General features: G+C 50.3%; 1 protein-coding gene across 1 annotated transcript in view; it reads right to left on the bottom strand.

Annotated features, from left to right (window-relative positions):
* Positions 1-7,989: 7,989 nt before the first annotated feature.
* tubgcp3 (tubulin gamma complex component 3) overlaps positions 7,990-12,500 on the bottom strand; it is a 13,709-nt gene continuing 9,198 nt past the window's right edge. Inside the window, exons 14-23 of the mRNA XM_076140501.1 lie at positions 12,124-12,313; positions 11,885-12,020; positions 11,486-11,554; positions 11,264-11,399; positions 10,977-11,065; positions 10,298-10,429; positions 10,039-10,179; positions 9,829-9,945; positions 9,650-9,744; positions 7,990-9,567 (exon numbers count right to left, since the gene is read on the bottom strand). Coding sequence (XP_075996616.1) covers positions 9,501-9,567; positions 9,650-9,744; positions 9,829-9,945; positions 10,039-10,179; positions 10,298-10,429; positions 10,977-11,065; positions 11,264-11,399; positions 11,486-11,554; positions 11,885-12,020; positions 12,124-12,313 — 1,172 coding nt within the window. The 3' untranslated portion in view covers positions 7,990-9,500. The remainder of the gene's footprint in view (positions 9,568-9,649; positions 9,745-9,828; positions 9,946-10,038; positions 10,180-10,297; positions 10,430-10,976; positions 11,066-11,263; positions 11,400-11,485; positions 11,555-11,884; positions 12,021-12,123; positions 12,314-12,500) is intronic.

The raw sequence follows: 12,500 nt of genomic DNA on the forward strand, positions 1-12,500 counted from the left end.
CGGGTCGTAGTTTAGATGGACTCATACAGGGTAAATGACGTTAACCCTTTGAGGTCGACAGTACAGAAGGAGCAACATAGTTTACATCACCGCTGCTTTAACGCACGCACACACACACACACACACAGCAGAGAGACGGGGGGGGGGGGGGTGCAGGTAGCAGCTGCTTTTACACCGATACACCACTAGAAGCGCTGTGGGGCAATGACGTAATTCTGTGCGATGGAGCCGAAACAGAGCCTTCACAGCGCCGCCACAAGAGGGCAGCGTTTCACCTCCTGCTGCTTTACATTGGATTGAGTTTGTTGTGGTTTGATTTGAGTCATTCTCAGGGGTGGGGGGGGGGGGGGGGGGCTCCGTGTTTACGCCTTTGCGCCCCCTGGTGGAGAGCACAGTGGCTGCAAATGCCTCAAACTTCATAGGGGAAAGGCTGAATTTACACAAAAGCATGGAGCCTGGTAAACAGCGACATGAAGCTGGAACTCCCTGGAGAGTTCGACTTAGAAACATAGAGAAAGGTTTTTCATTTTTAAGTAAACATTGCTGAGATGCAAATAGGTGACAATGACTGACCTCAAAGGGTTAAACCAACCTGCACACAGGCCTGAAAAGGTTAAGGGTATTAAGATAGTGTTGACGTGTTGTTTTTGTAGCCTTATAGGACGTCGTGTAAACAAACACAGAGGATTAGAAACGCCTTGAACCAAATAGACTCCCGGCTCTCAGACGCTGGTTCACCCTCTCACTGTGACACCGGCACGCCCACACGCTCCGGACCGCCCCGCACGCTCCGGACCGCCCCCACACGCTCCGGCACGCCCCACACACTCCGGACCAGAAACTCCTTCTCTGGGCGTTTCCCGTTTACTTGTTCACTGTGTGTTCCTCTGTGTGTGTGTCAGTGTGTAGATGTTCTTCTTCTCTTCAGGTCTGTAATGGACCGTGGAAGAGAAGCACAAACATCTCCACACACAGCGTCACAGAGGAACCTCCCTGAGCTTCTGTAAGATATCAGGCCTTTTGCTTTAACGCCTCATAAACGTTGCGTATCAAACTCTGATCATTTCCGTACGTGACGCTTTGCGTGTGCGCCGCGTCAGGCCGCTGACTCCTTAGAGACGCAACCTACAGTCCACACACACCTGCCTTTATCAGCTGCTTTTCAAAGCCTGGTCCTGCTTACAAGGGTTGACTGATAAGTTCTGAGCCTAGCGTAGAAAAATCTAAACGACAAATAGAAAAGACAAAATCCACAACAACCCGACAACGATTGATTCATGCAGGTGAAGGTGCAGGTACAGGTACAGGTGTGTGCGTCTCTTACGTGTCTGCCACTGTTCCACTGGAGGATCCACTCCACACCTGAAGAGACTGTGAAAACATTCCACAGATCACGCTCCACATTCCACAGGCGTTCCCTGGTTAGCCGCTGCTCGTCTGTGCGCTCGATGCGTCTGAGCCCACAGAACACACAGAAGCTATTCAACAATGCCAAGATATAATGGAAACGTGAAGTTTGTGTGTTTGGTCTTATTTTGTCACTGTTTCATGTGGTGGAAGCATAAATGTGTCTGTGATCAGAAACACCCATAGATTTAGGATCAATGATCAATAACGTGACCCGTGAGCGGCCTTCCTGCCATCTCAGGTGGTCTGGAGGGCGATGACGATGAAGAGTTGTGGTGCTTCTCTCTTGTTAAAGGTACAGTGTGTCACGTAACCGTTTGCTGTGTCATGCTAAAGGTCCAGATGTTCCAGATGTTCCTTCACTCTCAGCAGCTCCAAATAAACCCTGACAGTCGGGTCGCAAACTTCACCTCATCCCTCACATTTCTTTGTCACTTTGTTAGAACCTCCAGCTCAGGCGACACGAACGTCTGCAGCTTCCGATCTGTTCGCCACTCCATGGCGCTGAGTTTGAGGTTTTTGTTGGAAGAAGCAACGCGGCGGTGAAGAACGCCGACAGGTCCACGTTTTCAGCGACAGGAAGCCTGAACGTACAAATACTAACAACGGTGACAAGCTGCAACAATTAGCAACCAGTTAAACAAGTTAGAATGATCAGCCAGGATAAAGAAAACACAAACAAACCCAGGCTCTCCACAGAGCCTTGACCTCCTACTGTATCACAACACCTGGGCTGCAGCATGCGGCCACGTTCCAATAATCGATGACGCGCAGTGATAATGGATGAGGGAAACCAGAGGGCGTGGCCTGAGCTGGGCTGTGTTGCAGGTGTTTAAGTGGGCGTGGCTTAGTGGCACTCATGCGCTCTAAGTCGTCCTCGTTCTAAGTTGATCTCATAAAGGCCAGAGGACGATGGAAGTCTAGAGTTCAGGGAAACGATGACGCAGCCCAGTTTTTCCCTCGCTGCAGGAGATGGCGAGCGTTTTGGCCCCTGTGAGCTCGTTAGGCCTCAGGGGTTCAGATCCCTGAGGGAGCAGCGACTAAACGGAGGATTAACGGCCCGGTCGCCTGGTTACCAACCCGGGGAAAGTCTTACAAATGACATTTCCAGGTCGTCGCAAACATGACGACGCAATTACACTCAGCGTCTCCGGGGAGACCGGTCTCCTTCGCTGGTTAATGAGATCTCTAACAGGAAGGAAACAGCTGATCTGATTAGAGCTGAGGAACCAGAGCGTCCACATGCAGCCAACACACACACACACACACACAGACACACACACACACACACACACACACACACACACACACACACACACACAAACACGCCGCCCAGGCTCTAAACCCCACGCTGCTTTCACACACCAGAGGGGCGTGGCCTAGTTACCCGGATGCGCGTCGTTTACATTCACCACGAGTCACTGAGGAGTTCATGACCTCATCAAGTAACAGCTGATCATCTCTGTCCTGCGGTCCGGCTGCACGTTCAAAATAACTTTACTGAGGCCAGCGAGCACAGAGAAACCATGACAACGCCAGGCTAGACGTGGCACGCATGAGGTCTGTGAATGGGATGCGATCAGACTGGTGGGACCGGTCAGAGCGGGGTCGTGACCCCGTAACACGCTGCTTAGTATTATAAAGCCACCAGAGGAGGAATAAAGTTTACTGAATTGAACTGAGCTGAAATGTGTTTTTCTTTAGGATGTGAGCCGCAAACCAGGCCACACACACACACACACACACACACACACGCTTTAAATGATAGATGAACGAGCAAATAATTAGTTGTCTGTAATTTACATTTCATTTCATTTGAATATGGAAATTTTATGTCGATTTCGCCGCAACTTCAAGGGCGACACGCTGTTTAATTAGAGAGCAGAGGCTCAGAGTGAGTGTGTGTGTGTGTGTGTGTGTGTGTGTGTTAACGCCTTAAAATATGCTTTTACTGTGTTTTAGCTCACGCACACACACCCTCACACACACACTCTCTGTCATACACACACAGACACTCACACACCATCTCACACACACCATCTCACACTATCTCACACACACACACTATCTCACACACTCTGAGGTGAAAGCATAACCTCCGCCGTTCATCTCTATAGCAACCAAGCTGCTGTCAATCACAGCCAGAGGCATAGATCAAATCCCTCCGTCTGCTTCTGTAGTTTGTGTTTTGTGGATTCCTGCCCGGACGCTCTCTCTGCTCTGGCTAATCTCTGCAGATGAAGGTCAGAGGTCAGCTCCATCCAGCAAGCATGGCCCCTCCCTCTCTGCCTCCTCTTCCTCCCCAAAACAACAGAAAGGCGATGAAGGAAAAAGGGAAACATGAAGCCAGGGGAGAGAAACGTTTATCTCTCAGGTGATGAATGGCATTTGATGGAGACACACACACACACACACACACACACACACACACACACTTCCTCTCTCCATTCAGCTATGATGCTTCCTTGGTTGCCATGGCAGCCAACAAGTGTAGCTCTGGTGCCAGGCAGAATTGGGCTGTGATTGGTTAATCAGTATTCAGGCTGCGTGTTTGCTTGGCTGAATGCTGCTCTGCTCTCCGTGTGTGTGTGTGTGTGTGTGTGTGTGTGTGTGTGTGTGTGTGTGTGTGTGTGTGTGTGTGATGTTGGATTGAGGAGAATAAATGTCTTAATTTCAACAAATAAAACACTGTTTTATCCATCTAATCCAAGATGTAAGGTCCACCATGGCATCACACACACACACACACACACACACACACACACACACACACACACACACACACACACACAGTAATCACAGCCTCTTGAAGCGTTCGGCTCATTTTGTGTATTTTCAGTTTTTGGAGCAACAAAACAGCCACAAAGAAACAACAGAGTAAAGAAAACCTGACAGAGGGAAAACATCAAACAGCAGCAGAACACACACACACACACACACACATCAACACACACATCCAACCCAAACTGTCACATCCTGTCATCTTAGTGCTGAGGTGTGTGATTCATCTGTTGTTTCTGTTTTACATATTTACAGGTTTTTATTCTGTTTTTCTTTTATTTATGTTCTGGAATGAATCTATTATTGTCATCGTTTGTTTAAGATGATTGCTCTGTGTCTGTATTCAGCTGTGTGAGTCCAGGGATAGAGCGCTCATATAGAGCATTTAGAGCGTTCATATAGAGCTTTCATGTAGAGCGTTAAGAGCATCCATATAGAGCATTTAAAGAAACCCTACATTCATGAGCAGCACCAGCAGGAGCAGTAAGAAACTCCTCAGCTGGCTTCAAACTACAGACCTGCAGGTTAAAGCTGGAGGTGCAGTGGACCTCAAAGGGTTAATTTAGTACCAAAGTGCCTCTGAAGGTTCAGAGGAGAAGATTTCAGCCTCAAAGTAAAGTAAAGTAGTTAAATACTCAATATCCTCTCTTCTTTAGTCTATAATTGCACACTTTCCCTAAATGAGAAGAGAAAAGGTTCAAAACACAGAAACCTGTAGTAGAAGAATCAGCCTGACACGCCTCAGCCCGACACGCCTCAGCCCCACACGCCTCAGCCCCACACGCCTCAGCCCCGCACGCCCCAGCCCCGCACGCCTCAGCCCCGCACGCCTCAGCCCCGCACGCCTCAGCCCCGCACGCCCCAGCCCCGCACGCCTCAGCCCCACACGCCTCAGCCCCACACGCCCCAGCCCCGCACGCCTCAGCCTGACACAGCGGCGTTGAGGTGGCGGCCCTGGAGAGGTGGTGAGACGTGGAGGTGGATGCTGCACATGAAGCTCTGCCTCGCTCTGCTCGTAGGTTCAGAGACCTGGGCAGCAGAGCGACGACAGGAAGAGGTCAAGACGCCAGCGTGGGAAAATCAATACTTCCCCCCCGTAGGAGTGATTCCCTTTCAAAATAAAAGCAGCTCTCTCATGTAAACTGAGGCCTCACACAGTTTGAGCTCTCCTGATGAGAACCAGGTATTATGTGAGGCACTGAGTGGCAGAGTGAGCTGGGTAGAACAGGAAATACGCAGGCGGCGTAGCGGCGTGTTTCCCTTCAGGTTTCTGTGAACGTGACCTCTCTGCAGCCCGGGAACGGATCCAGACACATTTACATCTCCAGCCCATCCGTCTTTGGTGACCTTCTCCAGAGTGCTGCACCTGGAGAGCAGGAGGCCATTCTGCCTCCCGCTCTGCACTCTGGAATATCTGAGCGGCCCGAGTGCGTCACTCCGCTCAGACGGGCTGATAAGGCACGGCCGGGGAAAGGGCAGCGGCGGGGCCGACGCCACGGGAAATGTCACGGCGCTGATGGATGTGAGAGGAGTCGTAAAATAGGTTTTATTCCAAAAATCGCCTGAAAAAGTCCATAAAAACAAATCTAAAGCTTTTCTAAAAACATTTATGAGGCCGTGCCAACACACCTGAAGCCCTGGGGTTCAGTGAAGAGGAGCTTAGAATTCAAAGAGAGGAAGAGGAGCGAGAGAAGCTGTGAGGGTTTGGGAAGTGAGGAGGCGTCGACTAATGTGATGAAGAGGAAGAGGAGAAGACATGAGGCCGGCAAAGGAAAAGAAAAGAAAAGGAGAAATGAGAAGACGCTCAACCTGCTGGAGTCTGAGGGAGGAAGAGGAGAGGATGGATGGGTTTGGCCTTCATCATGTGGTACTTTGCTACTGAGTATCTGTTTCTCATGAACTCTAACTTAACTATGGATGAAATTACAATATAGAAACAATACACACGCACACACGCACGCACGCACACACACACACACACACACACACACACACACACACACACACACACACACACACACACACACACACACACACACACACACACACCGTGGACACAGAGGTCAGGAATGTAAAGGAGGAACCAGAATTTGTTCTTTTGTTAACTTTTGCCGACACACACCTGCCAGAAATACCATTAAATGTCAGCTCACACACACACACAAACACACACTGTTCTCATAAACCAGAGCAGAGCAGGGGCGGAGTCAGGAGGACAGAGGGAGGAAGCGTTTGGAAGATGATTCCTTTTCTCACCTTTGACCTCAGCTTCATGTTTTTGTATTGCAAGTTATAATTTACACTGGAGATGATGTCATATCTGTAGCTGCCCAGGGCCCCTCCCAGCATGGGGCCCCTCCCAGCAGGAGGCCCCTCCCAGCAGGAGGCCGCTCCCAGCAGGAGGCCGCTCCCAGCAGGAGGCCCCTCCCAGCAGGAGGCCCCTCCCAGCAGGAGGCCCCTCCCAGCAGGAGGCCCCTCCCAGCAGGAGGCCCCTCCCTGGGCAGGAGGTCACCTCACCTCAGTTTAGACACACATGGCCCACCAGTCTTGTCTCATTATTTGGAAAAACTCATTGTTGCCATGGTAACCACAGGCCCCGACGGTGGTGCGGGTGCAGCTGTCGCTGGCAGCTGGAGCCGCTACTCAGCAGTTATGGATCGATTTGGTTGGTCCATTGAAAACATATTGGTTAAAGATTTGCAGCCGTGATGGATCGAGCCTCACACACACACACACATGCACACACACACACACACAACACACGCAGGCAGAGAAAGAGAAGCGAGAGAGAACAATCAGTGCTCTTGCTCCCTCTAGTGCTCCATTTCTTCATGACACCTTTGTCATTTCTCAGCACTCTGTTGTGTGATGAAGATGCTGAGTGAACAAACACGAGTGTAAACAATATGAATGTATTGATCTGCTACTAAGAGGGATCAAAACAGAATCTACTTAACACATCAAACTCCATTTATTGATCAGGAAGCCTCAGACATCTCTGCTCTGCTTTAACTCCAATAAAGCACTCATTTCCCCCAAACGTCCTCTGACTCTGTAGCTTTACACCACAGTGCAGACAGGAAGTGTCTGAGGCTCTGATGCTCTAATCTGAGCTGCTCTAAAGCTCATCCACACCTTCATCTCCTGCAGACTTCACTGTTCACCTTTGACCTCCATAAAAAGCCACAGAGAAACCAAACCTCTACAAACAAAACATCTGAGCGTAAACAAACCGTCAGAGCAGCAAAGTGACGACACGGCGGCCAAAACACCAGCAGCCAATCAGAGTGAAGAGGACTCACAGTTTGCAGATGGTGTGTAGAACTCCTCTTCCTCTGTTCAGGTTCAGGGCACATGGTGACCTACAGTGACCTTTGGTTGACATCATAACAGCAGCAGTCAATCAGCTGGAAGGAAGTGAAGGTTTTCCCTGGCTGACCTTATCGTGTCAGCCAGCAGGGGGCAGCAGACTCCACATCAATCAGGCCTCAGAGTCCAGCTTTCAAAGTTTCTGTGTGTAAAATCAAACGAGGCACTGAAACAGAAACATCAAGCTTCCATAACATAAAGGACTCGCACATCAAAGTGTTTCATCAGGATGTTTACTGTACTGCTGCACCTCGTCCATACACCCCAGTGGACCTGAGACGTTACCATGGTGACACACATCCACACCATGGACGGGCCTGACTGTGACCTATGGACCTATAGGTTAAGGGTGAATTCCTCCTCTTGTTTTCATCACAATTCTTCAAATAACTTTTCAGACTTTTCCAGCACAGACCAAACACAAATCAGCATTTAAAAAATATTTTATTAAAGAGGCAATGGGACGTCCCTGTCCCTGTAATATACATGATGTGCTATACATTGATGAGGACAGACAGGTCCAGAATGATCAGATCGGCTCCAGGCAGCACCACTTTGTTTCATACAACATCAAATAGACGCGAGTCAAATTATAACATCATGACACCTGTGAGTGTGTGTGAGTGTGTGCGAGTGTGTGTGAGCGTGTGTGTGTGTGTGTGGACGGAACTGAAGATTTCTGGAACATTCCAACAAATCTTCCACAGGTTGGGAAAGTGATGGGTGCTGATTGGAGCTGCGTTCAGACAGCTGGAGACCTGCAGAGGAGCTCAACCATCTACACACTGAGACAACCTGCAGAGGAACTAAGAGCTCAGATGGAAATCCAGAAATGTGATTAGATCTCCACAGCATCACCTTAAATCTGCAGCAGGAAACATGTCACCATCTTCTTCTCCTTCCTCTCCTGAAGGTCACAGGGAACTTTAAAGTCACTCAGACACACAGAAGGGGCAGAAGAATCAAACCTGAACTTTCCCTCTGCAGCTTGAGGCGGAGGTAAACACAGAGGTCATGTTGAGGTTGAGACGCTGCTCGTCTGTGTGATTGTTTACTCTGACTCTTACTCTTCATCACAGAGAACCCTCTGGATGTTAAAAGCACAGATGACAGGAAGTGAAGGCCATCAAACACAGCCTCACATCAGCTTCATTTACGAGTCAGAACTATTGATAACTATGGGATTGGTGATTGTAAATATAAGTTGAGCTATAAACTGATTGAGTAACCAGAGCAGCAGATACACACTTTCTTTACTTTCTCTGTATTTTCTGTTCCATTATTAAGAAATATTTACAATATTTCAGCTGCAGTACCTTAGTGAGGTTCCCACAGGGCCGGATGTTGATAGATTATCCCGATGCTGCTTCCTGGAGGACACAGGAGAGCGCCGGGACAGGAAACACTTCAGTAACGCACAAATAAACCTCAACAAAGTTCTTCACATCCTCAAGACTTCAGTCAGACCTGCCCAACATAAACAAAGCCACACAGACAGGAAGGAGGTAAAGGAAGCAGGATGTTCATGTCAACGTAAAGACGCTGGGACGGATCTACGTAAACTCAATTTGGAGCCAATCGGAGTCGCCGTCCTTTGGTTTCCGGCCTGATCAGTGTTCCTGTTTTAGGAGAACAAAATGTGCTGCGTTGGAGAGTTTTCCCACAATGCATTTCCCTCTCTGGCTCTGTCTGAAGGTCTGCTCAGGGTTTGTACACTCAGAAGCTCTAAAGCGTCTGCAGGGCGGCACTCTGTTCCTTTGTGCCGCCTCTCAGCTGGGATTGGACGGGGCTGCCTCGTCATCGCTCGGCGACCTCAGAATGTACGGAACGAAGGCGCCACCTGGCGTCGCCTCTACGCGGTGACGCCGGCTGGCCCCGCCGCCTCCGCGATGTCATAACCCGCGCTCCATCTGGGAGTGGTGTGTCAGCGCGGTAGCTGCGTGTCAGATGTTGGACAGGCGTCGCCCCCTGGAGGCGCCCAGAGAGGCTCGCAGCCGCGGCTCTCTGGCCCTGCAGCACAGAACGAGACAGGTAAGAGGTCACATTCACACACATAGGCTGGTTTAGTGGTTGAACACTTTGTAACGCAGACCTGTAATGTTCGTTGAAGTCCAGTCTGAAGCTGAGGAAGCGCAGGCTCTCGTCTGTGCTGGACATCAGCAGGACCAGGAACTGCTGCACGATACTCTGAGAGGGAGACAGGAAGGAGAGGACGCTCAAAGCACCGCCGCTCACTCATCGTGTGGCTGGACTTGAGGCGACTCCTGTTACCTGGTAAAAGTGTGTGAGGATGCGGAGCTGGGCCCGCATCTTTGGTACGGTTTCCTGGAAGTCCTGCACCCTCTTCTTCTCCTCTGCTTCCTGTTCTCCCGTCACACCCCACGTACCCTGGATCAGGAACAAACAGGAAGTCAGGCTGAGTACGATCTGTAATCTTCCACACCCACCCCCCTGTCTTCCCCCGTCTCACTCCGTCCGTACCTCGCGCTCCCGCTCCTTCTTCCTCTCCTCATACTGCAGACGCAGGCTGAGCTCCTCCAGGGCAGAGCGGTACAGAGCGTCCTGAGCGCTCTGGAACTCAATGATCTGGTCGAAGATGGCCCTCAGCTGGTTCAGGAGAGACTGAGCACACAGAGGCAGAGAGAAGGGGCATGAAGGGAAGTGTGTGTAGCTACAGTTCAAACCCCCTTCTGTGTGTGTGTGTGTGTGTGCGTGTGCGTGCGTGTGTGTGTGTGTTTACCCGGCTGTTATTGTCCAGCAGGCATCTAGAGATGATGGAGTCCAGGAAGGCATCATGGGCAGCGATGATGTGGTCCAGGTCCTGAGCCTGCTGCACTTTGTTCCATAGCTCGTCCCAACAGCACTCCAGCACCTACACACACACACACACACACACACTTTACCAACACTACATGGGAATGACACTGTCCCCTGATGAAGACGAGTCCACACCGTCTGACACTCCTGCTTTAGATCCCTGTGCTGTAAAACAATGAAGCAGCGCTGCCACTAGGGGGCAGCGTCTGACAGAGTGGCACCTGTGCACAGACAGAAGTCATCAGTCAGTCTGAGACACTGGAGCCTCACTGTCCTCTGATCCTCCATTTGGTTTTATTATTATTACCGTTATGTTTTTGAATTGTTTGTCTGAACAAAAACTGTTCCGATGGGATTTGGGAGGATTTGACCCGACAGCCTGCAGGACTCCAAACACACTGAGAGTCTAAAGGACCTTGCTCAAGGGCAACCTGACTGTGGAGTCTTCTCACTTCTCCTGGATCTGACCCACAAACCTGACACACTTTAAAGTCAAACAGAGATCTTTGTTGTTGCTTTGATGAGTCCAATCATTCTGGAGATCTGAGGGTTCAAACTGCCTGTGTGTGGTTTTTCAGCTGACGTGATGTTTGAACTCTGACCTCAAAGGTGATGTAGTACTGCATCTGGTGGATGAAGTGGACCATCTCAGAGGCCAGGATGTGACACTGGTGCAGCACGCCGGAGAGCTCTGAGGGGACAGAGACACAAAGACACACAGACCAACATGAGACACACTTCATCAGATAAAGAGTCACGTCTTCTACAGAGGCAGAGGTGTGTGTGTGTGTGTGTGTGTGTGTGTGTGTGTGTGTGTGTGTGTGTGTGTGTGTGTGTGTGTGTGTGTGTGTGTGTGTGTGTGTGTGTGTGTGTGTGTGTGTGTGTGTACCCGGCATGGTCTTGAGCAGCTTGGCGTTGCACATCTGGCCCTTCCAGATGTCAGTCAGTGTGTACTCCATTCTCTTGGCTCGCCACAGGAAGTTGAACACACGCAGGTAGTGACCCATACACTCCCGAGTGAACACCTGAACGACAAAGACACCATGTTAAAGACACACACACACACACACACACACACGCGCGCAAAACAGAAAATGTGACTGTGTGTTACCGTAGCGATAGGTCCGTCCACATGGTAGTCCAGACTGAAGACGTCCCAGCCCGTATCACCAGGAGACACCTACAGGACAACACCACACAGACGTCCACAGGTCAAACTAAAACCACAACTGCACAGCAGCGCCCCCTGGCAGTGCACAAAGGATCTACACCTACAACCTCTAGACAGGAAGACATTTGGAGGCAACAGTGAACATATTTGTATCTAAACTTCATGTAGAGGAGCTTTAACACGTGGTCATGGACACACACACACACACACACACACACACACACACACACACACACACACACACACACACACACACACACACACACACACACACACACACACACACACACACACACACACACACACACACACACACACACACACACACACACACTCTACCTCCAGCAGGCGTACGTCCAGCCTCTTGAGGATCTCTGCGTTGTCGTACTGTGCGTTGGTGGCTCTGACTGCCGTCTCCAGGATGCCCGTCAGGTTGTGTTGGTACAGCGTGGTGGCGGGCCGAGCCAGCTCCGGTCTGAAACACACAGGAGGAAGATCAGAGCGTCACACACCTCTGTGCGGCACATGAAAGCCGTGGGAGGTTTATCTAAAGGGCGGCTGGGACGGGAGACACCTACTTCAGGAGGTCCATGAGGTGCCTGATGAAGTCTCCCTGGCCCAGCAGCAGGTATCTCCTCATGGCCTGCAGATGCTCCAGCAGCAGGTAGTTGTGGTTGAGAACGTCCAGGAGGTATTTGCTGGTGTCAAAGTAGGCGGCGTCAATCTTCCCCTGAAACGCCCCCTCCAGGTCAGACAGCAGCTCTGCAGCTAGGGGAGCAAGGTGAGGGTGGAGGTGAAGGTTTGTGCCGCAGAGACTCACAGCAGCTTCACATGTTTACATTAGAGATCGAGGAGCTGTCAATCATTTCACAGCTGATAAACTTATTCTTCATTTCATTCATTCTCTATAATTTAGTGGAGAAGAAAAAGTCCAGGAGTTTTTTCTGAATTCAAC

The sequence above is a fragment of the Genypterus blacodes genome, unplaced genomic scaffold (genome assembly GCF_046128005.1).
Source record: "Genypterus blacodes isolate CSIRO-AG114 ecotype Tasmania unplaced genomic scaffold, CSIRO-AGI_Gbla_v1 ptg000638l_1, whole genome shotgun sequence".
Classification (NCBI taxonomy): domain Eukaryota; kingdom Metazoa; phylum Chordata; class Actinopteri; order Ophidiiformes; family Ophidiidae; genus Genypterus; species Genypterus blacodes.